Source organism: Mercenaria mercenaria, chromosome 11 (assembly GCF_021730395.1).
Source record: "Mercenaria mercenaria strain notata chromosome 11, MADL_Memer_1, whole genome shotgun sequence".
Classification (NCBI taxonomy): Eukaryota; Metazoa; Mollusca; class Bivalvia; order Venerida; family Veneridae; genus Mercenaria; species Mercenaria mercenaria.
This window is the reverse complement of record NC_069371.1, coordinates 80,162,500-80,189,882: the sequence shown is the minus strand read 5'-3', so window position 1 is coordinate 80,189,882 and position 27,383 is coordinate 80,162,500. Positions and strand designations below refer to the sequence as shown.

General features: G+C 34.8%; 1 protein-coding gene across 1 annotated transcript; it reads right to left on the bottom strand.

Moving 5' to 3' along the window:
* Positions 1-4,761: 4,761 nt before the first annotated feature.
* Positions 4,762-27,033, bottom strand: LOC123531707 (ras-related protein Rab-18A-like). Its single transcript, XM_045312900.2, has 7 exons — positions 26,880-27,033; positions 18,459-18,514; positions 16,587-16,648; positions 15,789-15,861; positions 14,495-14,613; positions 13,622-13,747; positions 4,762-13,061 (listed from the first exon to the last, which is right to left on the bottom strand). The coding sequence occupies exons 1-7, from the start codon at positions 26,948-26,950 to the stop codon at positions 12,954-12,956; spliced, it is 615 nt and encodes a 204-aa protein (XP_045168835.2). The 5' UTR covers positions 26,951-27,033; the 3' UTR covers positions 4,762-12,953.
* Between the last annotated feature and the right edge of the window lie 350 nt (positions 27,034-27,383).

The window sequence follows — 27,383 nt, the reverse complement described above, 5'->3', positions numbered from 1 at the left end:
TTGAAATAAAAAAAAAGCCGAAGCTGTGTTCCTTAAATAGACCATTGTCAACGCTTTTGAATTTTACATTTAGATATGTAGGCCACGGGCTTCGTTTCCATGGTAACATCAATTTAATTCAAGAAACCACAATTTTCTACTGAAATTTGAACCAGTTTAGAGCTTAGTTTTAGTATATAAGCAACAAATTATCCACGGAAACTGAAAACTAGCTATTACAAATCAAACTGCCCAATTTTTAGCTCACCTGTCACAAAGTGACAAGGTGAGCTTTTGTGATCGTGCGGTGTCCGTCGTCTGTCGTCCGTCCGTCCGTCCGTGCGTCCGTCCGTAAACTTTTGCTTGTGACCACTCTAGAGGTCACATTTTTCATGGGATCTTTATGAAAGTTGGTCAGAATGTTCATCTTGATGATATCTAGGTCAAGTTCGAAACTGGGTCATGTGCCATCAAAAACTAGGTCAGTAGGTCTAAAAATAGAAAAACCTTGTGACCTCTCTAGAGGCCATATATTTCACAAGATCTTCATGAAAATTGGTCAGAATGTTCACCTTGATGATATCTAGGTCAAGTTTGAAACTGGGTCACGTGCGGTCAAAAACTAGGTCAGTAGGTCTAAAAATAGAAAAATCTTGTGACCTCTATAGAGGCCATATATTTCACAAGATCTTCATGAAAATTGGTCAGAACGTTCACCTTGATGATATCTAGGTCAAGTTCGAAACTGGGTCATGTCCCTTCAAAAACTAGGTCAGTAGGTCAAATAATAGAAAAACCTTGTGACCTCTCTAAAGGCCGTATTTTTCATGGGATCTGTATGAAAGTTGGTCTGAATGTTCATCTTGATGATATCTAGTTCAGATTCAAAACTGGGTCACGTGCGACCTAAAACTAGGTCAGTAGGTCTAAAAATAGAAAAACCTTGTGACCTCTCTAGAGGCCATATATTTCATGAGACCTTCATGAAAATTGGTCAGAATGTTCATCTTGATGATATCTAGGTCAAGTTTGAAAGTGGGTCACGTGCCATCAAAAACTAGGTCAGTAGGTCAAATAATAGAAAAACCTTGTGACCTCTCTAGAGGCCATATTTTTCATGGGAACTGTATGAAAATTGGTCTGAATGTTAATCTTGATGATATCTAGGTCAAGTTCGAAAGTTGGTCACGTGCCATCAAAAAGTAGGTCAGTAGGTCAAATAATGAAAAAATGTTGTGACCTCTCTAGAGGCCATATTTTTCATGGGATCTGTATGAAAATTGGTCTGAATGTTTATCTTGATGATATCTAGGTCAAGTTTGAAACTGGGTCAACTGCGATCAAAAACTAGGTCAGTAGGTCTTGAAATAGAAAAACCTTGTGACCTCTCTAGAGGCCATACCCTTGAATGGATCTGCATGAAAATTGGTCAGAATGTTCACCTTGATGATATCTAGGTCAGGTTTGAAACTGGGTCACGAGCCTTAAAAAACTAGGTCAATAGGTCAAATAATAGAAAAACCTTGTGACCTCTCTAGAGACCATATTTTTCAATGGATCTTCATGAAAATTGGTCAGAATTTTTATCTTGATAATATCTAGGTCAAGTTCAAAACTGGGTCACATGAGCTCAAAAACTAGGTCACTATGTCAAATAATAGAAAAAAGGGAGTCATACTCAAAACTGGGTCAGAGGTGAGCGATTCAGGACCATCATGGTCCTCTTGTTATTTGAAAATGACCGTAATAAGTTACTTTTCACCCAACTATATCTCCAATAACATCAGTTACCATCATCCATTTTCTTACATTCCGCATAACATTTCAATATATATAACTACATAAAAGAAGCAAAATATTGATCATTACCGTATTCAGAGTGAAAGACTCATAAAAATATTTCAGCAAGTAATGGCTGTTAAAGAAATGTTCAAATAAAATGCACAGAATTACGTACTTTCAAAATAAAAGCTATTAATTTTGCGCGGTAACTGACACGGAGCGTCATGACGTCATTTTAAGGCAACAATCTTTTGAAGCATTTCTGCGGTAATTTATTCATTATTGCTGCATTATTAAACCATTAAGCATCAGATCAGAGACAGGTTCATGGTTTTTTTTTCAGAAGAATGGATATATAAACACATTTAGTTTGTTGTAAACATCGTCGTAAATCGTAACGTTAGCTTGCGGTTGGGCATGCGCACATACAAATATTAAGGTAACCTACCTTCTTAACACAACTTCTTTTCATAAATCGCTTGATGGATCTTCATCAAACTTAGTCTTGAGCATTATTGTGAGGTCCTCTCCGGAATGTGTTCAAAATGGGGGCATGTGTGTGGTCCAGTGAAGGGGACACTAGAACTAAAAATAAAAATACCTTGAAATGATTTCATGAACTGCTTCACCGATCTTTATCAAATTTGGTTTGTAGCACTGTTATAATGTCCTCTCCCACTTTTTTATCCCCTGCCAGGAGTTTTGATAGGGTGGGGAGTGGGGGGTTATAGGAATGGTCTCCGTCCTGTCTGTCTTTAACACTGTGTCTGCTCTGTATCTCCTAAACCCCTTGAAGGATTTTCATGAAACTTTGGTCAAACGATCACCTCATCAAGATGATGTGCAGAACAAATGAGTCAGCCATGTCGGCTCAAGGTCAAGGTCACAACTCCAGGTCAAAGGTTTGAGCCTTCCATTTTATATCTGCTCTGTATCTCCTAAACCCCTTGAAGGGTTTTCATGAAACTTTGGTCAGATGATCACCTCATCAAGACGATATGCAGACCTAATGAGTCAGCCATGTCGGCTCAAGGTCAAGATCGCAACTCTAGGTCAAAGGTTTGAGCCTTCCATTTTGTGTCCGCTCTGTATCTCCTTAACCCCTTGAAGGATTTTCATGAAACTTGGGACAAATGATCACTTTATCAAGACGATGTGCAGAACTAGTGAGTCAGCCATTTGGCTCATGGTCAAGGTCACAACTCAAGGTCAAAGGTTTGAGCCTACCATTTTGTGTCTGCTCTGTATCTCCTTTCAAATTCATTGGTGTCGTCATACATGGACTATAAAATGTACTTAACAACGTCAATGCTTCCACCCAATACCTTTAACCCTTTCACTATCCATAACAGCGGAGGGGGATATAGCTGTGTTTCAGAGTGCCTTGTATACAAGTGAGGTTTGTTTGCCCCTTGTAGGAGCTTCTAGAGCTAGAAATAGAAATATGTTTAAACAACTTTTCATGAACTGCTAGATGGATTTTCATCAAACTTAGTCTGTAGCATCCCCATAAGGTTCTCTCTACTAAGTTTGAGGCCCTTGGCTCCTTGCTGAAGTTGCTAAAGCTAAAGATAGAAAAGCGTTTAAATGACTTCTTATGAACTGCTTGTTGGATCTTTATGAAACTTGGAATGAAGTGCAACATCTTTGTAAGATCCTCTCCAAGATTTGGTCAGAATGGTGGCACTTGACCCCTTAAACGGGCCATTAGTTTATAGTTAACACCTTATTCAGTGTGTTATATGTATTCAAGGTCAAACAGTCAAGTAAGATGAGAGGCTAAGAGCCGCTAGGCCTTCTTGTTGTTTTTCGGTTTCTTGGTATCCTCGTCCCCGCAACCCCACACATCCTACTCTTAACTTGACTTTTTTTCTATCTCTTTGCAAATGGGCATATACAAGGCAGAGCCCTTAAACATTTTATCATTAAGACAGTAACTTTATCCACCAAACTTAAAATGCCTGATTGAACATTTAGGGTACAAAGTTATTCATTGCCCTTATGAACTTTAAACAAGGCTTTTAGTAGGGGCATGAATCGCCTTTAGTGATAGCACCAGTTTGTCATTCTGTATGTGTGTACCTTCATTAGTCATAAAGCATAATCATGAAAATTTAAATATTCAGCATCACTCACACACCCTAGCGCCTAGTTTATAAATTGCATATGAGTTAAAGAATATGTTGATACTTATAATAGCAGGCTAATGACAACAAATATGTAATAATGCCCTTTGGTTGCAAGACAACTGTTTTGTTCACAGATGTTTCTATAAGAATTGCTTACCCTTGGTTTGTGGTTGGCAGATGTAGTTGAATCAGACATTGATCTGTTCACTGGATTTAAAGTAGTTGAATCCAGGCTAATGCTATTATTATTAATATTTAATGTTGCATAAAAGTTTACTGACCTTCAGCAAAACCCAGTTTTATAACATATTCACTTACTTATGTTTTGGATATTTTGTTTGTATAACTTCATGTTTGTAGGCTGCTAATGCAAAATCAATATCCAAATTCATAGCTTATTTACAAGTATTATCTGCAGGCAAAGACAGGTGTAGTGATTGCATTTTCTGTGTATCTGTAGAAAGTAGTTCATTCTGCTCTGCTCCAACATTCACAAAACTATTTCAGTCTCAGCTGAGTTTGATAATGAAACTTATTTATCATATATATCTAAATTGCATGTTTAAAAACAAAAGTTAAGTTAATGACTACTGGTATTTTTCAAGGGACCATTCAGAACTGATGGCCAATCTCAAATGGAATTTAATCTTGAAGTTCTTGTGAGATTTGAAACAAAATTTCCATCTCGAACTCGGCTGACACCGAAAAATGTTTTGTTGACATGGGGCCATGTCCTATATCTGAAATAATACATGGAAGGGCAGTTGGGCACTTCTCCATCATAAAAACTGGAATTTACTATTCTTAACCGCTTGGCAATGGAGGCCTCAACAAATTCTTTCAATATTATTAACAAAATGAAACAAATCCATTTAATAGTTATATATATTTTATTTTGAAAGCTTTAAAATATACACTAAATATCATGAACAATTTGCCAGATTCAAAACAAATACATACATCTTTTCTTATAACAGTCACAAATCATAAAATAATAATTTTCTCTCAGAAATAAAAGTAATCTACTTTGAAATGACTGGTATTCAGAATGAGTGTAGTTCTTTATGAATGTTACATAACAAGCTGTCTTCTAAGGTAGTCGTTTAAAACTAGGCTTCAATATTTGTGCATAGCTTGATTCAGCTGTATCTTAGCTTTTTTTAGTGACCGTGGCTAAACTTTTGTAACTGCAATTAGTAATTTCTTTTGCCAGTATTTTGTACAGCAGCGGAGAACTTCAAAAACTTGTGAATTTCCGATCACTTAATTTTGTATACAGAAACGTAAGAGCAAAACCTACATGAATTAAAAGAATTCAAGTTTCATTAACCCTTAGCCTGCTGGCGGCAAGTGATTTTGCCTCTGCGACCAGTGCAGACCAAGATCAGCCTGCACGTCTGTGCAGGCTGATCATGGTCTGCACTGTTCGCTATTCAGTCAGTAAATTTTCAGTGAACACCCCTTTAAATAATAAGTGATGCTGCTCAAACTGAATGATGGACCAGTTCATTTTAGAAATTTAGCAGGGTACGGGTTAAACTTCAGTTGAAGTAGCAGACCCATTATAGCAATTGATAATTTCCTTGCAGTAACGTTTTCTTGTACGGCATTTTTGATTCTTCCAATGGTAATGTTATTCACCTTGCTTTCTGTTCATACTGGAGAATACCGAAATTGCTACGGAAAATGTTTAATCAGACAGACTTCCGATTGTCATTACCGGTCAACTACCGTAAGATTCACAAAATCTACAGTGAAGTCAGCTCGAGTACGAAATGTTGTCGCAATCCAGAGCTTGTCAAAATTGGCAAGAGTAAAGTAAGTTTAAAATAAATAAATTTAACAACCTGTACATAGTTTATTAACAAAACAAGTGAAAGAATCTACAGAAGTCTCGAAATGGTTACTAGTAATATACAGGACCTCTCCAAGCTTAAACCAAAGTCACGAAACATACAATAGTGTTTGGAACTATAACGTCAGAATCAACTTGTCATTTTGATTAAACAGAGGTTATTTGTTTCCGTGTATAATCAAAATATCTTTTGTTAAGTGAACACCAAATGCAATATTTTCATGAGTGACATAACCATTAGTTCAAATATAATATATGGTGTACATGAGTCGGAGTGTACAATATTTTTTTCTTGCATATAAAACAATTTAAGCAAGCCTTCAATTTTTTTTCATTGCTACCATACTAATTTAATATTTCTAGAAACTGTACATGTACATTTCAGACTTTAAAATACACATTTTTGGCCAATTGCCAAAATCAAGCACAGGAAATTATAAATTAAGTCTGTTCATGATGATTAAAGGCAAACAACAATATAAAGTTCCAGTTTAGTTTCATACTATGTAGCACAATGTTAGAATATATTGGGCTGGAAGAGTGATGCTATTTTATGTGAACAGCTGTTCAATTTTGCTTAATAATGTGTCTATCCATTCGCATACAAACACTGTTGCTTAGATATAACTCATATTAATCAATGTACAAAATGTTCAATGAGGCAAAATTTTCCAACTTGCAGGTGGTCCATAAAAGGATGCTTCAGACCAAGTTTGGTGAAAAGTTTTTCTCTTCTTATCTTAGCTCTAGTAGCCAGCTGAATCATTTGAACTGACTTAAGAGAGATCCATGCCAGTATACTTCAGACCAAGTTTGGTGTAATTCTGATCAGCAGTTTCAGAGGAGACGTTTAAGTAAAAATGCAGGATGACGGACGCATTACTATCTGTCTATACTAAAAGCTCATTCTGAACAAAGCTCAGGTGAGCTAAAAATATACTACTCTCTACTCACAATTTTATAACACAATGTACACATTATATTACAGAAATCACACAGAGGTAAACATCTAATTCATGTTATTTATAAATAAAGCGAAGCTCACAATACCATTTTACAGTTTGTGATAATTAATATTTGCTGGGAACTAATTTTCAATAAATGAATTTCATGGTTGAATTAATTCGTGAAATCAAAGCCCAAAGAAAACTCCCATCATTTAAATGCAAAAGCTGAAATCCATAAATTCATATTCCATCAAAATACATGTATCAACCGTCTGCAAAAATTAACAATCTCACAGCAATTGGTGTTTCAATGTGATAGATCATGGTTACTGTTTAAGAAAGTGGTTTCGGTAACTTATAAGGCATCTTCAGGTTGGTAATAGAAAAGTTTAAAAACTTGGCTACCATTACATTAACTGTTAAGCACCTTTATGTAAAAATATATAGGTACTTGGTAAAGACTGACATTACATAACTACAAACATCGATTTTGCATAATTTTCTAGCATCTTTTCTATCGGTACGATATTCATTTGATCCTTTGATCAACACATAACAAACATAAATAGAGCAAGGAAAAAATACTTAAACAACGCAAAAACTCTTCAAAATAGAGAACTTCTAGAAATAAATTTTAAAACATTCTGATTAAGCAGTAAAATAAAATTGGAAGATGTCAAAATAAGCAAAAGTGATATAGCTGAACTTTGTTCACTTGACTCGGATAATTCAAACACCACCCTTTACTTGAATTCATCATCAGGGCCAGGCAAAACCCCTATATAATGTACAACTTTTGATGTTTCGAACTACTGATAACTTGGAACAAATTTTGCCGGTCCCATCGAGTTTGAGCGAACAAGGTTCACTAATTCAACCCTGATCTAAAAGCAACTCACTTTAGCTAAGAATTTATTTATATATCTGAATTGTAGCTTTAAATAAAAAAATTGTTAAAATCATATATCCAGTTGAAAATCGATACTTTGAAATCGCTTCTTGCAAAATTTCTGTTATCTTGAAAACACTTTCATGTCGCGTCCCGAAAACATGTGGACAAAACATCATTTTAAGTAAAATTTCGGTTATCTTGAAGTAAAACGTTTGATCCCTTTGTATAATATTTCCAGTATTTCTTAACACCATTCTAGGTGTTGCTATTGCTAAAATTAATGTCAAATTAACTTAAAACCCAGATAATGTCTAAAATAACATTTTAGACCTTGAAGTTGTCCACAAGACACTACAATGTATATATCCTAACTTTTCTTTAAAAACGTTCAGCCAGATTTAGTAAAACCTAAGCAAAGGTAAAACACAGCACCACTATCCAATGTGTATGTTAGTAGAATAAAACAAATCCTGACATATAATCAATAAATAAGGTCTAAAAACAGACAAAAACAAAACCACCTTGAAATTATCACTGCCTGTTTCTAACAATAGATACATCAAATATTACAAGTAAAATCCTTACCAGTAAATTGAATCTAACATTTCCTTCATTTAAATGCATTAATGTAAACATTTACATCATATCCTCAGGGGTCTAGCTAGGTCCAATTTTTTGGGAGAAGTCACTTCTCCCTCAAGCTGATTTAGGGAGAAGTGAGGAGACTTTAGGGAGAAGTGGAAAGACTTTTCCTACTGCAATGATGTTGAGTGATTTGAAAGGTGGCTGTAATGTTCTTGATAAAAAGTATTGATGTGACCATTCATTTCTTAGTTAGATCATTTCCCATACAGTGGTTATTGTTTCGTTAAAAAATTCTGAAAAAAGTCGTTTTCAAAATTCAAGCCGATTCTGTAAATGTAACCCGCCGAATTTTGGTTATATCTTGTATGAAGTGTTTATTATTAACACCGAGTCATTCACCGAGGAATGTCAGTATCTCACTCGAATAAAACTGAAAGTAAACTGTGTAATCTAGAAATACATATTCAAATAAATTCATCGATGGAAGTCAATTTAAACATAGTTTATACATTACATGTCGTTCTTTTATCATAGATAACAAATAATTGTGTACCAAATTCCAATTAATCGCATGGTTAATCAGCAGATTCTTTAAAAAAACTTTGCTTTTTGCACTCAAACATGTTGACAATTAAGAACGAAGTGTCAAAGATGTAAACGCGACGCTAATTGGCTGAACACAATCAACGAGGTGTATCGGATAATTTGATTCGCTTTCACACTTCTCGGGAAAATCTCGCAAGTACCTGAAGTAGGCGGAGCTTAAATTATGCTCCCGGCGTGTGTTTGTGTATTCGGCACTCGATATGACACCGTGCAAATTGTAAACAGTCCGGGTAGCACTAATTAGTGAGTGCGGAAATCAAGAAAATCGGGCGACTTGCATTTCGCTTTGAGGTTAGATTTGAGCGAAGTTTGAAGTTCTAGAGCGCCTATTTCGCTCATGTCGCCCACTCGCGAGAGCCCTGATCCTAGCATTAAGCTCTGTTAATGTTATTTACAATGGGTCTTTTAACAGGAAAAATAAAGGATTACATGCTTTTAACACACATTTCATATATATACACATCCCATGGCCGCAAGGGCCCTAAAATGCATAATCAAAACCACTATAAATGAAAATGAATCCTAGGGTTTATCGATATAGTAATCATTGTCATTTAGCTTAGCATTTGACATGTTTTGTACTACTCTGTAAAAGCCGAAACGTTGGTCTAATAATAAAATTGTTAAACTAAACCTGCTTTGATTGTGTGGTGACATTACACTTTGGTATCTTGTTATATGTTTTGTACTAGGACAGCACTAATGCATGTTTGTTTCCTTTTACAGCAATTGCAGAATCCCTCGGGATGTGCTGGTATAATCCCTTGGGATATGTTGGTATAATCCCTCGGGATATGTTGGTATAATCCCTCGGGTTATGCTGGTGTAATCCCTCAGGTTTCTGCAGATTGTAATATCATGAAACAAGGTGTTATCCCTACAAACATTAACAGATACCTAAGACAACATTTGGGAATGAAGTGGTAATATACTTAAACATAGGTGAAGATAGAGCAACTGGTAGCATTTGAAATTTTAACATTACCAATGCTATCTACAATAATGAAACTTCTTGAAGGCGAGAGCAATTATTTTATGCACTTAAATATAGTATGTGGAAAAAACTGATTCAATAAAAACTCTAGTCACTGAAATGTAACTTCGTTTCGGGGCATTTGATTGTCGACAGCCTTAGTTGTATTTTTAAGGCATGGAACAAAGTAGCTGTTTGAATTTTGATACATAATGCTGGATAATATATTCACAGCTGTTCACAAATATATCTATCACAAATATTGCCAACTTATAGTGGTAAAAGATGTGATATAAGATAACTAAATCCATTTTAGGGAAAGTTAAATTGTTGGTGCCTGAAAAATGGTCTGTAGATGTATAATCTATTTACAATTATCAAGTTTGATTGACTCTTTCATACCTTAAATCTGTGTTGACAGTAAAGTGAGGTAAAAGTAAACATGTGCTTGTCTAATATAGGTTTGTCTATGTAACACACATATATCGTAATATATCAAAATTCTTCTACATACATCAGCATCAAAGCAAATTTCTGTGTGTATATCCACGCATATGTACAAAGCTGTTATAACAATTGTATATGCTAAATATTTCACAATCTAATAAAACAAGAGCTGTCGGAGGACAGCAACGCTCGACTATTCAACAGCCTTGTCGATTGAATGAATACGGAAGTCGAAAAAGGGGACATAATTTAGTAAAAAAGCAAAACAGGGTTATGGAACCTGCATAGTGCTTATCAGCTCATGACAGTGGACAAGTGTGTGAAGTTTCAATCCATTCCCATTAGTGGGTACTGAGATACCAGCTTACATATAGGAATTTAACCAAAAACACCTAAGTTGAAAAAGGGGCATAATTTTGTAAAATGCGAAGTTGAGTTATTGACCCTTTGCACTGCATGTCATATCATGACGGTGAACAAATGTGTGAAATTTCAATCCTTTCCCATTAGTGGATACTGAGATACCAGCTTACATACAAAAACTTAACCAAAAATTTCTATGTTGAAAAAGGGGCATAATTTTGAAAAAAAGCAAAATAAAGTTATGGGACCTGCTTTGTGCATGTCAGATCATGACAGTGAAAAAGTGTGTGAAGTTTCAATTAATTCCAATTAGTGAGTACTGAGATACCAGCTTACATACAAAACCTTAACCAAAAAATTCTAAGTCAAAAAAGGGGCATAATTTTGTAAAAAAGCAAAACAGAGTTATGGAACCTGTGCAATGTAAGTCAGTTTATCACAGTTAATAAGTGTGTGAAGTTTCAATCCATTCCCACAAGTGGTTACTAAGATACCAGCTTACATACAAAACCTTAACCAAAAATTTCTAAGTCGAAAAAGGGGCATAATTTTGTAAAAAAAGCATAATAGAGTTATGGAACCTGTGCAATGTAGGTCAGTTTATCACAGTGAATAAGTGTGTGAAGTTTCAATCCATTCCCACAAGTGGTTGCTGCGACACCAGTTTACATACAAAAACTTAACCAAATCGGGACGCGGACGCAGATGCGGACGCCGACGCATGGGCGAGTCCAATAGCTCTACTATTCTATGAATAGTCGAGCTAAAAAACAACCGTGACTATTTGTTGTTTACTCCATTCATTTGGCTGATTTACATGATTTAATAACTACATCCCACTGCAAAATTCTGATATAATATAATCAATCTTTTACCACTGTTATAATATTTTGGTTCCAAAGTTATTCCGTGCAGAATGTCATATAATAAATTCAACAAGATCATTAGTCATTAATGAATGCCCCTGAAGCAAAATGCCCATGTCTGGGTTAGAGTACTTGCCTGAGACCTTGACCTTGATGGTAGAGACCAGACTCAAAACCCTTGACCCATCACCTGATCATGCTTAATATATGTGCTACTTTCTGTCGGAACATCCAAAATCATTTTAACCTAACAGCCAAGACATAAAATGTTTCAGATGGACAGACGTTACCCACAATCATACAATGTGATGACTATATATCTCCTTTTGACGTGAAGTAAACACGTTTTTGGTGAATTATATAATTTATATATGTAAGCAATATGTTCAGTTCACTCACTCATTTCCAAAAGTTTTTTTTATAAAGAAATATGAAATCTTTGACAGTGCTTGGATATCATTCATGCTGATAGTTGTAGGTTTAATTTAACAACCCACTGACACAATTATAGGTCAAATGCCAACTTTCTAGCTTTGGGTGGTGAAGGGAAGACCCAAGGTGCCCATTTGAGCAATATCCCAGACAAGAGCAGGCACTGGTGTAGAACCATCAACCTTCTGTAAGCTGAATGGCGTCTTCCTCACATGTAAAGAATTCTACACCCTACGCAAGGTTTCAAACCCACAGTGGTGAGAAGCAAGTGATATGAAGCCAGCGGCTTTTACCACTTGACCAGGAGGGCTCTGACTACTGTAACATCATGGTAAGATTTTCTCATATATCATCAAGAGACATGTCACTACTGCAATACACAACAGTAACAATAATTAATTCTATGTGAAGTTTGCACTTCTTTCGTTTAAGTTTGAATTATTTTTATAATTTGGGCCCACATGTGACGAAAAATTGAAAGTTATTTGAATCATTCTTGACTTTGATTTCTGGGAATAACCAGTACTGGTGCCCAAATCATTATTCATCCTCTTTTTGCTGATTTATGATGAATAAAAATCAAGACAGACCAAAATGAAATTTTGTATGTTTGTGTTGAGCCATAATATAAAATAATATATATCAAGTTGCTGTCAGGTAATGAACTGAGAAACGTTTAAACAATATCACAGAATTAGACCAAAAGCATTGTGGGTACCGACTAATGTATGCTTTTCTTTATGTTACTGTATTAGCACAGAGTACCTAAGTTACAAATCCTTATTGAACATTCTTAACATGTAAACATATATTTTGTGGTTCCTTTACCAAAATTCACATCTACCTCTGTAATAATGAATAAAATACACATACTGCATTGTCTAAGTTTTCCATCTTTAAAGTATTTCCCAAAGTCTGTCAAACTTTCTTCCCAAAAAATATTTGTTTAAATGCCACTTTAAATTTCTACCCTTAATATTCCTAAATCCCCTAAAATAGACAGAGTTCTTAAAATCATAAACTGCTAAAATATAACAGCATTCATTGGTTATTCCCATCCTTGATTTGTTTGGTCCATTTGTTAGTCACATGATCCATCATATAACACAATAACCACCACAAGCCCCGCCCCCTCCTGCTTCGTTCCCTGAGATGTGAAACCCTTGTCGAGTATCCGTTTCCCAAAGGCCTGGAGTCTGAATAATCTGTGAAATACAGAAAATATACATGACATTGTTACTGGTTTCTCCATATCATCAAGGTACAGGGACATTACTTGAATTAAAAATATCCAATGCACATCTTACACTAAAATGGTTTATTTTTAGATACTAACTTTAGACAACTCAGTGCATATATAGCGCAAAACAGTAGGCTGATATGATATTAATGTCTTTTAATGATTTTAGAATATGACAAGGAGTTACATGTTTAACAAATAATTTTGCACGTCTAGTCTTCTAAAATTAAGTTTAAAAATCATTCTGTTACATAATTCTTACTGTGAATGTCTTGTATATAAAACAGTACATCAAATATGGTAGCACTTTTCCTGATGCATATCTTGTATTAAATATATAACATGTCATGACGTCCATATTCCAATACTGTAATTAAAATAAACACGATTTTTCCTCAGAAGTATACTGTTATGTAAGAATTTTCTATATGTAAGCCAATATAGGCATAGACAAACACAGGTATCCGTGTCCTGAAATCAGAACACCAGTAATATACTCAAAACAACAACCTGTAGTTAATTTACCTTTTCAACTAACTCCTCAAAGGCACATTGGACTCCTTCCTTTGTTTTCGCACTAGCTTCAATGAACAACATTTGGTGTTTTCTGGCAAACTTTAAACCATCTTCCTTGCTTACTTCACGTTTTGGCTGCAAATCAGATATAAAATGAAATGCTACAGTGCTACGTTTACAATGCATATTTTATACTGGTACACATAATTTATATGACATTTAAAATGAAAATTATCATTTTACAGAAAACCTTAAAAAATGAGACAAATCCCACCTCACAAGTTACAGATTACAGAGTCTATTCTCTACATTTTGGGCTCACCTGCTTCACCTTACTGTGAACACGCTAAAGTCTAAAACTTGTGTAGAGCGAAAATCACGAATTTTGACTTCCACCTTACAAAATTTTTTTTATACTGTTTTAACTACCTACTTTGCGTTTTCATACATTTCTGATTCAGAGGAAATTATCCGTTGGAAGGGCTACCTGACAGACAAGAATCTTTCACTGGCTGAAGGTGCAGATTGAACTATCTGGCGCGAGGGTAATTGTTTAGGCAGTAACAAGGCTCTGCCTAGTTACTGCAGAACAGTTACCCGAGAGCGGGATATTTCTACCAAGACCTACAAGTAGAGATAGATTTTTTCTTGCATACTGTTTTCTTCAAATACGGTATTACAAGAAATACAACAAATGCTTTAAGCACTTTTTGATTATAGTAGCATATACATGTACACATTCATTCATAAACTACAGCATTTAAGTCATATTAAACCCTAGACACATGGCATCTTGTCTGGTATGCAAGAATTTCAGTGGCTTGGTCCAGTTCTGAATAGCTTAAATGACTATGCCAAATTTGGAAACAGAAACAAGGTTACCTGATCTATTTTGTTGCCCACCAACATCTTTATGAGATCATGTTTAGTTGAGAACGTTTCCAGTTCGTTTAACCAGGCATCCAGTTTGCTGAAAGAGCTTTTGCTGCATACATCATACACTGAAATAACAACACTATAGTAACATCATTCTGACACATAAATGACTCGAACAGTTAAACTTTGCCTTGAATTTTGAAAATTTTCTTCTTCTAGACTAATTCTTGAACAGCTTTTACACTATTGCAACTTTTCACTAGAGCTGTTTATAAAACACATACACCCCCCAGGATGGCCTGTTATGTCAATTTAAGTATAAAGTTGTAATGTTATAATGTTGTAACTTGATCTTTAACCCCCGAAACAAAAGAACCACGAACAGTTACACCATGAAGTTTTAGGGGCCATATGCTTACGCCTTCTGAAACTGTTTTCAGTATCAAGGTATCTGTGACCTTAAACTTGAATGTACTGACTCCCAAAACAATAGGGGTCATCTACTACCAAAAGGTACCATCCTATGAAATTTGGTTGATGTTGACCCAAGAGCTCCAGTTACTGATCCCAAACCATTTCCTGTCTCAATGTCCAATGCGACCTTCACTTTTGTCTAGTAACTCCAAAATCAAAAAGGGTTAATTGTTGATCATGGCCAATTATTGAGCTCAAACTGTTTTCAATCTAATGGTCACTTTGACCTAGACCTACTGACCAATACGGGTCATCTTCTGACCACATGCGGTCATCTTGTGAAGTCAGACTGCTGTAGGCCTTAGCACTCTAGCTACTGAATTGAAACCAAATGACCAACTGACAGACAGACCTACATGAGCAAACCAATATACCAATGTTCGAAAGGGGGCTTAGGTTTACTTGCTACTACCATATACTCCCACACAAAAGCCCCCGTAGTGTTATATTTTGCTAAAATATTTTTGCTAAGTAACATATCCAACTTATATTAATGAACAAATCTTATAAAGTATATCTCTTATTATTGTGTTGGTTATCACTTATGTCATACATTTTTTTTTGAAATATGGGTGTTTAATGGGGGCATGAATTAAGGAATATATGGTATGGTAAGCCCTTTCTCATTTTTGCTCTTTTGTTTCTGAAAATTCAGAAAGTATACCTTATAACCAGGTAAGATATGTCTAAAATCATTTAACTTACATCTCTATTTCAGAACAGGAAAGGTGTGAATAACTTAAAATAGAACTGGGTAAGCATTTCAGAAAATCCAGAAACACAGCTAACTAAAATATGTTGTACTGAATGAATCAAATGAATATACCTAAGATAACTCCCTGTGCACCTCTATAATAACTAGGCGTCAATGTACGGAACCTCTCTTGACCAGCTGTATCCTGTGAATTGAAATGCCAAACTGATCTTTAAAATCCTTAAGTAATTAAACCAAAGAAACCTTACACACTTCTTGCTCAAAATTCAAAGCGAAGCAAAACTTTTACACTGTGATTCCTCAGTGTATTTGCTTTAAAGAAAACTTCCCAAAAATGATGTAAGAAGTGAAATTCAACATGTGCTACTGGAATATATATTGATAATTACACAATTCCTTAAATATAAATCGTCAGTTCGTAGTTTGTGCTCTATGACCAGTCTATATTCAACACATCTGGTGGGCTAAGGAGTCAAAAATGTGAAAACAATTCTGTGAAAACTAATTTCTCATGTCATGTACTAAAAACACTTCCTGAAGGGCTTGCTGGTCTATAGTCAAAACTACAAACCCACGTCTTTGGATCTCGGTCAATAGTTTTTTTCTTTTGACTGGCAAGCCATTCAGTAAGTGTATACAATTATACAAAATATGAGTTACTGTGAAATCATTTAATTTTGTGGGCATGAAATTTCGTGGTTTTGGTCAAAACGGCAATTTCGTGGGGATATGAATTTGAGGATTTGAACTTTTGAACATAAAATGAATGGGCATTGTACTTGTTCGTTGGGATTAAATTTCGTGGATTGACTCAACCATGAAATCCACGAAAATTAGTCCCCCACGAATATTTATGATTTCACAGTATTATGTCAAGTATTCAAATAGATGCCAGACTTAGTCACTTACCCATATTGCAAGCTTTGTTTTGTTACCATCTACAGTTAGATTCTTCACTTTAAAGTCAACTCCTACATAAGTAAAAATATATAGTTAAAACATCTATTTAAAACAATCCATGTTGAAATAACTTCAGCACTGGAATCTTCATATCTTAACCTTATAAAATCAGAAACATTTCTAGATTAAGAGAACCACTGTGTCACAAATGTTAACCACAATAACTCTAACTGGAACATTCCTATGTTAGAAAATAGCACAAATGGTGTTAATATTGCATGACACATGCCCACTGAAAATGTCTCTAAGAACAATACTGTAAATTCCAATAAAAATGGGCTTACTCCAAAAATACTGGTAATCAGGCATGAAATTCCATAAAATATTCCTTTGTCCACTTTGTGTATTGTGTTAAGCCCTTTTTATGAACTTCACCACAGTGAAGTGATAAATAAAATTAAAATAGAAGTGGGCAAAAGGTAACAAATTTATGGTCAGACAAGAAAGTGCAATGTTCAACCTTTAGCCCACTGGCAGCAAGTGATTCTGCCTTTGCGACCAGTGCAGATCAAGATCAACCTGCACAGACATGCATGCTGGTTAAAGTCTGCACTGTTCACTACACAGTAAATTTTCAGTGAACACCCCTTTGATAAGCAAGTGGTACTGCCCAAATTGAATGACAGTCCAGTCCATTTAGGATTTAGCAGGGTAAAGGTTAATTGCCATTTTTATTCCTCCTGACCTTTATCTTGATGATATAAGATCATGGGTTTTGTGAAATGCACATAATGTTGTAATACATAGTTATACCAAGTTGAAATAAATATAAGCTATTTATAGTAACAACAAAGGGAAGTAATTCTATGATCTTACACATGACACTCCATCTCATGATGATGAACAATATGGCCAAGTTACATCAAAATCCCTCTATGCATCAATAAGATATGCTCCAGACAAAGTCATTCTTGTATCTGACTTTGACCTCTAAGTGTGACCTAGATCTTAGACCTACGGACCTGGTTCTTGCGCAAGACACTCCATCTCATGGTGGTGAACATTTATGTCAAGTTACATCAAAATCCCTCCATGCATGAAGAAGAAATGCTCCGGACAAAGTTGTCATTCTTGTATCCTTTGACCTCTAAGTGTGACCTTGACCTTAGACCTAGGGACCCGGTTCTTGCGCATGACACTCCGTCTCATGATGGTGAACAATTGTGCCAAGGTACATCAAAATCCCTCCATACATGAAGAAGAAATGCTCCGTGACCTCTGACCTGTAAGTGTGACCTTGACCTTTGAGATAGGAAACTGGGGTTTGCGCATGACACTCTGTTTCACTGAGGTTAACATTCATGCCAAATATAAACAAGATTGCTCCATGCATGTCAAAGTTATGGTCTGGACAAACAAATCCGGACGGACGCATGCACATACACCAAACAGCCATTTGGACAACTATGTCTTCGCTTCCGCAAGCGGGCTCAACAAAAATTGTTAAGTGTAACAAAGGCGTAGCCTGGACAAGAAGGTGCAAAACTTTAGTCCCAAATAACCCCTCCTGAACTAGACCCTAAAGAGAAGGATGACAGATGGTGTGCACTGCATTATGGCATGGTGCAAGAAGTACATACATTTGTACCAAGTTCAAATAAAACTGGAACAAAGGTTACAAAGTTAAGCCCTGGAAAGATTGATGACAGAGACTATCAGTACTACATGGCTTCGATCAATCTGACAAGGAAAAGGCCCAAAATAAAAAAAATTCAGCGAGTTGTAAGCAGTTTTTATTTTAAAAATACTCACGCAGTCATAATGGATGTTAAACTGGGGAAAGTAAGTTTTCTTTGTATCATAATGATTTAAATTACAAACCTATTGTAGCTGCTTGTTCTGGATCAAATGTATCATCCGTAAACCTCAACAACAAACTGAAATTATAAGAGTGTCGTTAAACCTCAACAACAACTGAAAGATAAGAAAATGAACATCACTGTCAGTCTGAAAACCTCAACAACAAACTGAATTGATAACTAGAAGATGCTTTTGTAGAAAAGCGCATGTCTCCCCAAATGTGCATAGTAGTAATAGGCAAGAAGTCAATAGGGGACAGGAGCAAAAGTCCAAGAGACACCGATGGTTGGATGCAATAGGGGTCATCAGACTATTCTACTCTGCATGTCCTATGAAGTTTCAACATTCTGGGTCAAATGGTTCTTCAGTTATTGATTGGAAATGAAGTGTGTAAAACCAGTCTTGCTCTATTTTCTTATTTGCACTGTTTATTTTTTTGTGGTTACTCAGATTTTTATATAACTTTGCAGGAAATTTATACATGTAACACATTCCACTGATTTTCAAAAGTTCTTCAGAATAGAAATAATAAAAAAAACTTGGCTATGGAACATGTGAATCAAAATTTATTACAAGCAAACTGAATTTTTTTTCTTAAATATCTCACTTTGAACAAACTACAAGACCACTTGCAAGATAGCTATACAATTATATCACCTTCGACTGGTTTTTATCACTGCTCGCATGTAGCAAGTTATCTATACTGATGTTTACAATTTATCATGCTGTTATACATATTACATAAATCCAAATCTAAACTTGTATCTTTTTACCTTTATCAATCCTCTGTAAAGGACACTTAAAAAGTTTTAATTACAATGTATGTATTTTAAATACATCTAAGGGAGAAAGAGCACACATGTATACAAACAAAAATCTTTAAATTAAGGTAGTTCTGCACGTTCGGATCAAATTTTTTTCTACAATGTAGAAATTTACTAGAATATGATTAAACTCTGATTTTTCAAAACTTCAGACTGTACTTCGAAAATCCAGCAAAGAAAACAAGATAGGGCCGTGTGCCCGATTTTTTGCTAGACTGATTTGAAAAGTTTTCATAATGGGAGCTAGTCTATGGGAAAATCTTTCGTAACATTTTGGTGAGTAAAACTTTTTCTAAAATGTAGATTTTAATGAAACTTCTCACAGTTGTAAATAAACATATGGCCTATAACGTGGTGCAATAAAATGTTTATAAATGTCCTTGTGCTTATTTTTGAGATATTTGACCATGATTAAAGTGAACCGCACATTTAACACTATATAATTTTTAGACATTATTTTGAATTATTTAACGTGTCAGATGTTTTAATACCATACTTTAACTTTAGAAAGATTGTAACAGTGCCATTGTGATAAATTTACTCACAGGTTGCTATTTATTCAAAAAACGATTTTCATTTCCGTATGTCGAATCCAGGCTTTATTCTACATTTTCCAGATAAATGACGTTACTTTATCACCTCCGGTTTATCAAACGTGCAGAACTACCTTAAATGAACATGATTTGACCAGGTATGCACAGCCATGCGATAATTCTAATACAAATAACCCTTAGCCTGCTGGTAGCAAGTAATTCTGCCTAAGCGACCAGTGCAGACCAAGATCATGGTCTGCACTGTTTGCCATTCAGTCAGCATCTTTTTGGTAAGCACCCCTTTTAGCAGTTAATGGTACTGTCCAAACTGAAAGATGGACAAGTTCATTATAGAAATTTAGCAGGGTGAAGGTTAAAAATAGATAGACAGAGGGCAGTCCCTACATGTTCTCTTTCACTTTGATGATATCAAAGAGCAGGGAGATATGATTAATGTTCAAATGTTCAGCAATTCTTGAACCATACAAATATTTACTTTCAATGTCATTTTAGCAATGTGTTTTGACCAACTGAGATCTTAACTTAGTGTGACTCCCAAGTATTTTGCAGCATCTGTTGTTTTAGACAGGGTTGGCAACTACCCGCCCGGCTGGGTTTTCCCGGGTTGGGCAATACTCCTAAAAATGAATGAAGTGGGCAATACTGGGCAAAAAGAAGTTTTTCTAATTTTTTTTTACCAAAAATTTATCAGATAATAGTGTGTAACAGTAAATGATTTTTTTCTTCTTTCAAAAGATCTACTGAAGGCCTTAATGATGACATCAACATGTTTGCCTGTCTCAAGATAGTCAAATACCTCCTGTGTGAAACTTAAGAGCTAATCTCAAGAGTCAAAACTATGCTTTGACCTCGAGTGATGTTGGTACTGGTTAAGGGGATCACTTCTGTCAAGCTGGGACATGATATCTGAGACAATAAGGAACATTAAATTTTGTAATGATATCATAGTCATACAGAAATCTGTTTATATAAAGTTGTGTTATAAGTCCGGCAACAATGAAACAACAGAGAGGTAAATTTCATAGAGATAGATAAATGTCTATTCTGATGTCCTGCTGGTGTTTTAGAGCTACTTATTTATGTTTTAACAAAAATTCCGAAGTGGATGGGATAGCTGGTGAATTTCTGTGGATAAAATTTAGCTAAAATAATTCATGTTCAATGATGTTTTTAAACTAATAGTATAGAAAGTGCCTTAAAAAATTCAGCTTCAAACATGCTTAATATGAACAGATTTGGATCTGAAAATGCAACTATAAACAAGAGGGCCATGATCGCCCTATATCGCTCACCTGTTATCATTGCACTTGAGGACAAGAAGGTCCTCAGAAAAAATTTCTAAGTCTAAAGGACAGGAACAACAAAGGGAAGAAATTTAACCAAAAAGAAAAAAAATTCTTAGAAGGTACAGATATGTCAAAAAACACCTAAAAATTGGAGGTACCATCCATGTTGTACCACAGAAAAGTGGTCTCGGTTTTTCCCTACGGCCAATAATAAAAAAGTTACTAAAAATAAGCTATTTATAGTAAGGTAAAAGGGAAGTAATTAAAAAAACATTACTGTAAGTGAACAAAAGAAGGATCTGCCAAATAAATCTGTTGACATAAATGAAATTTCAGATCAGTATCTTCATTAGTTACGGAGATATACCCATATTAATTTGAAATAAAAGGAGGTAATTTGACATAAAATCAGTCCATAGTTATCTACCCTGATTGACTCAGTCCAACTAATGACAATAATGAAATTTCAAATAAGTCCTATAAGTACTTACTGATATAAATCCATTTTGATTACAATCAGGGGAGGTAATCAGATATAAAATAACTCTGGAACCTACGATTAGATCTGATTTGTCATGGAATCCAAGATTTATTGTTGTTGAAGATATTTTGGAAGTTTGTATCAAATAAAACCATAAATGAAGTCTCTTTTTTTTTTTTAATTTTGGAACCACATTCAAGGAATGGCTTAGATTGTTTCTACATAATACTATGACTTCAGTACAACTCAATGGATTCCTGTCAGATTTCTTCAAAGTAGAACGAGGCTGCTGCCAAGGAGATCCAATTAGTCCTTATATTTTTATATTGTGTGCCGAAATAATTGCTATTAAAATAAGAAATTCTGAGAAAATAAAAGGTATAACTATTGATGAAGTTGAGTATAAAATATCTCAATTTGCTGATGATACTTCACTCTTGTTGGATGGCTCGGAAGAGTCTTTACGTGCTACCCTAGATATGCTACATGAATTTTCATTTTATTCTGGTCTAAAAGTTAAATTTGAGAAGACTTATGTTATTTGGATAGGTGCAATGAAATACAGTACCCGATCTATAAAGACAAAGTACAAACTATCTTGGGGTACTACAAGGTTTAAAGTACTTGATATTATTTTTGATGTAGATCTTGATAATATGATAATGCTTAATTACAGTGATAAGTTAAAAAATGTTAAAAGGATGATATCCTACTGGAACAGAAGATTACTTACTCCTATTGGAACAAGAGCTGTCAGAGGACAGCAACGCTCGACTATTCAACAGCCTTGTCAATTGAATGAATACAAAAGTTGAAAAAAGGGGCATAATTTTGTAAAATGCAAAGTAGAGGTATTGAACCTCTGTACTGCATGTCATATCATGACAGTGAACAAGAGTGTGAAGTTTCAATCCTTTCCAATTTGTGGATACTGATATACCAGCTTACATACAAAAACTTAACAAAAAACTGCTAAGTCAAAGGGGCATAATTTTGTAAAAATGCCAAGTAGAGTTATGGGACCTTCACAGTGCATGTTAGATCATGACAGTGAACAAGTGTGTGAAGTTTCAATCCATTCTAATATGTGGATACTGAGATATCAGATTACATATAAAAATTTAACCAAAAACTGCTAAGTCGAAAAAGGGGCATAATTTTGAAAAAAAAGAGAGTAGAGTTATGGGACTTGCTTAGTGCATGTCAGATCATGATAGTGAACAAGTATGTGAAGTTTCAATCCATTCCCATTAGTAAGTACTGAGATACCAGCTTACATACAAAACCTTAACCAAAAATTTCTAAGTCGAAAAAGGGGCATAATTTTGTAAAAAAACAAAATAGAGTTATGGAACCTGTGCAATGTAGATCAGTTCATCACAGTGAATAAGTGTGTGAAGTTTCAATCCATTCCCACAAGTGGTTACTGAGTTACCAGCTTACATACAAAACCTTAACCAAAAATTTCTAAGTCGAAAAAGGGGCATAATTTTGTAAAAAAGATAAATAGAGTTATGGAACCTGTGCAATGTAAGTCAGTTTGTCACAGTGAATAAGTGTGTGAAGTTTCAATCCATTCCCACAAGTGGTTACTGAGATACCAGCTTACATACAAAACCTTAACCAAAATCGGGACGCGGACGCCGACGCCGACGCATGGGCAAGTGCAATAGCTCACTATTCTATGAATAGTCGCGCTAAAAATTACTGTTGTAAAATCATTGTTAGTTCCTCTCTTTACAAATTTGTTTATAATTTTGCCAACACCACCTAAAATATTTATGGATAATTTAAACAAATTGTTATATGACTTTGTATGGAATGGCCCATATAAAATAAAGTGCTCTGTTGTTGTCAAGAATTATGAAGAAGGAGGGCTAAAAATGGTGGATATTTATAAATATGAACATAGTATGAAAATGTCATGGATAAGAAAAGCTTTTAATGGAACTGGAAAGTGTTATGTGTTGTTAAAATCAATATTTGACTTACATAGAATTGTTAATCTTGGAAATTTGTATTGCGAAAATATAATGAAAAGGCTAGGAAACAAATTCTGGTGTGATGTGTTAAGAAGTTTTATCTCTTATATGGATAAGATGCCTGTTGAAACTGTAGATGAACTTCTTGCTATGCCATTATTTTATAACAGCTGTTTTAAAATTGGTAACAAAGGTGTATTTGATAAAAGTATGTTTGATAGAGGTTTTAGATTTGTTAAAGATTTAATATCAGACACAGGTGAATTTGTAGACATATCTTACTTAGAACAGTGTATTGGTAAAAGGTTAAATTTTGTATTTTATGAAGGTTTAAAAAGTACTATAAAGTCCTATTTAAGAACATGTAATATTAGAATAAGTGGTAATTGTAGTTGCTATGGACCTGTTGTCTCTTGTTATGTTTCAAAAGTTTTATTTTCAAATATGGCAAATAAGCATGTGTATAATGTACTGATTGCAAACAATGATATACCTACTAGTCAAGTTAAATGGAACCAATGTTTTAATAATATTGAATGGAAGTATGCATATAAATCTGTATTTCTCATGACAAGAGATTCTTACATTCAGTGGTTACAATTACGAATACTCCACAGAATTATTGGTACTAAGTCTTTATTATATCATATGAATACTGTAACTGATAATCTTTGTACTTTTTGTAAAGAAGATGAAGAAACAATTATACATCTGTTCTGGTCTTGTACTTGTATTCAAAATTTATTGCAAGAAGTGAAAAATGTTTTATTGAATAATGGAATAACTGTTCAAATAAGAGCAGAAGACTTTATTATAGGAAATTGTGAAAAAAGAATTGAAAAATTTTATGTTTTGTTCTTACAAATTAAGAAATATATTTTCGCTTGTAAAAGAAAAGAGATTGTACCAAGTTTTTATGGTTTAAAAGGTTATTTGAATTGTGCCTGGCAAGTATACAGAAGCACCAATATAAAAGAAATAGAAAGAGATAATTAGGCAGTTGTACAGCTTTTTATTGTCAGTCCACATACTTAATCAACATTTAATATTATTATCTGTTGCCATTAGATTAGTAAATTGTTTTTCAATTATTTAGAATAATCAATACAGCTTAATCATTTCTTCTTTCTATGTACTTCTTTTGTATGTTTCAATAACCTGATAGTACTTATTAAAGAGGTTTCTTTTTCCTTTTAAAGTAAGGTCGAACTACGTTTTTCTAGAAAAAGACATGTACATGTTAATCTTTGAATGTTATATATGTTAAAAGTAGAAAAAATCTTTGAATGTTATATGTAATATGTGAATATTTTAATATTGTATATGTTATATATTGAAATGTAAATGTAAATTTTGTGATGAATAAATGGGCCTTAAATGTGGTTAAAAAAAAAATAAAAAAAATAAATAAATGAAGTCTCTATATGGCTGCAAAAACCAAAATAGCCAATTTTGGACCTTTAAGGGGCCATAACTCTGGAACCCATGAAGGAATCTGGCCAGTTCAAGAAAGGAATCAAGATCTTGTGGTAATACAAGTTGTGTGCAAGTCTGGTTAAAATCAAATCATAAATGAAGCTGCTATTGTGCAGACAAGGTCAAAATAGCTCATTTTGGCCCTTTCAGGGACCATAACTCTGGAACCCATTAAGGGCTCTGGCCGGTTTAAAAAAGGAACCGAGATCTTATGGTGACACAAGTTTTGTGCAAGTTTGATTAAATTCAAATCATAAATGAAGCTGCTATCGTGCAGACAAGGTCAAAATAGCTAATTCTGGCCTTTTCAGGGGCCATAACTCTGGAACCCATAATGGGATCTGGCCAGTTCATGAAAGGAAATAAGATCTTATGGTGATACAAGTTGTGTGCCAGTTTGGTAAAAATCAAATTATAAATAAAGCTGCTATTGTGCAGACAAGGTCAAAATAGCTAATTTTGGTCCTTTCAGGGGCCATAACTCTGGAACCCATAATGGGATCTGGCCAGTTCAAGAATGGAACCGAGATCTTATGGTGATACAAGTTGTGTGCAAGTTTGGTTAAAATAAAATCATAAATGAAACCACTATCGTGCAGACAAGAAATTGTTGACGCACGGATGGACGGACGACGGACGAAGGGTGATCACAAAAGCTCACCTTGTCATTATGTGACAGGTGAGCTAAAAACAGGAAGTGTCCAGAGGTAGGGATCACTACTTCTAGGGTTGTCTAGGAGTATGAACCTCCTTTTTAGAGATATTGTTGGTTATTTGCTTCTTGTATTTTGTTGCAAATGATATAGCAAGTATGGCTGAAACAATATTCACCTAAAACTTGATTCTAGCTGGTTCACAAGATACCAGTGTCATTTCAATGTTAACAGTATCAAATAAATCATATCGCATCTAACTAGCAGAAATAGATTAAACTAGATGCCCACAGGCAACAGGTCGAGCCCACCGCCTCACTGAGGTTAACAATCAGGCCTAATGCAAACAAGATTGCTCCATGCATGTCAAAGTTATGATCCAGACAAAACAAATCCGGACAGATGCACAAACACCACACAGCCATATGGACAACTACGTTTTCGCGTCCGCAAGCAGGCTTGACAAAAACAGTACTGTATCTAATATTATCATTTTTATGATGTCGTTTTAATATCTAATTAAAGTATATTGATAATGAACATGATGCTAATAGTCTTTTAACTTGGATAATACTTCACACTAAAATAGAAACGCTATTGAAACACACGTTGTGTGGATAAGGGAACTAAAAGAAAATAATCGGCACGACCATGAGGGTAGACACTTCCCTATAAAAAATGGGTCAAACATGAACGTCAAATGAGTTTGGCAAAAAGGTAAATTTTAAAAGGTAAAGTTTATTTACCGTTTCTTTTGTGAAACAATGAACATAAGCGCTGCAGAGCTTTTGACGTCCTTCTTTAAATTAACAGTTAAAACCAACTGCACCTTAGTTACCCCCAGAAATTTGTGGGACCACATTTACAACTGCGTGACTGAAGCAATCATGATAAAGTGCCTTGCCTAAGGACACACCACAATATTAGGTGTATAATCCCAAACCCCAGGCCTTCACCTCTGTTGGAAAGCGTCCCCTTTTAAGTACCAAAATACTTGGGACCGTGCCAGGCCAAATTTCTGTCTCCTCAAATATTAATGATGTCAAAGTCTCTACAGTATAAATTCATTTACTATGGTACAAGTATTTTATTGCATTATACTTAGTAGGCCATAATTTTGATTTGTTCAGTGTCAATTGGCCTACTTTCATTTTCACTGTTCATTTGAAATTAGTCCATAAGCTACCTGGATTTTCCGACTCCACTCTCTCCAATGATGAGTATCTTTAATGTAGTCAATACATCAGGGTCTCCCATCCTTTCCGCATATAAGATATTATTTATTTTATCAGCTGCGTAAAAGTTGTATTGTTGTCATTCCAGCCAGGAAAATGGAAAATACTGTTATGACGTCATTGTGGGGGTTTTCCAACAAGGACGTTTTTGATTGGATAACTGGGGCCATAACGTATTTTTATTCGACAATTTCCGCTAATTTCCGTTTTGAGATAAAAATGGTAAGGCAACTGTTTTTAAATAAGCGGCAGGTTTGAAAAAACGTTAATAGACATATTTTTTCAGAATTAGTTTTGTAACCATACACCATCATAACTATTAATGTAAGTAATATTTACGGATCCATATTTACAGCCTCGATATTTGTAAAAACAATGAGATATTTCTTCAGAAGCCTTGCAAACATAGATGATATTATCAGATGAAAGCGTATTCGGATATTGCTAATTTTGGC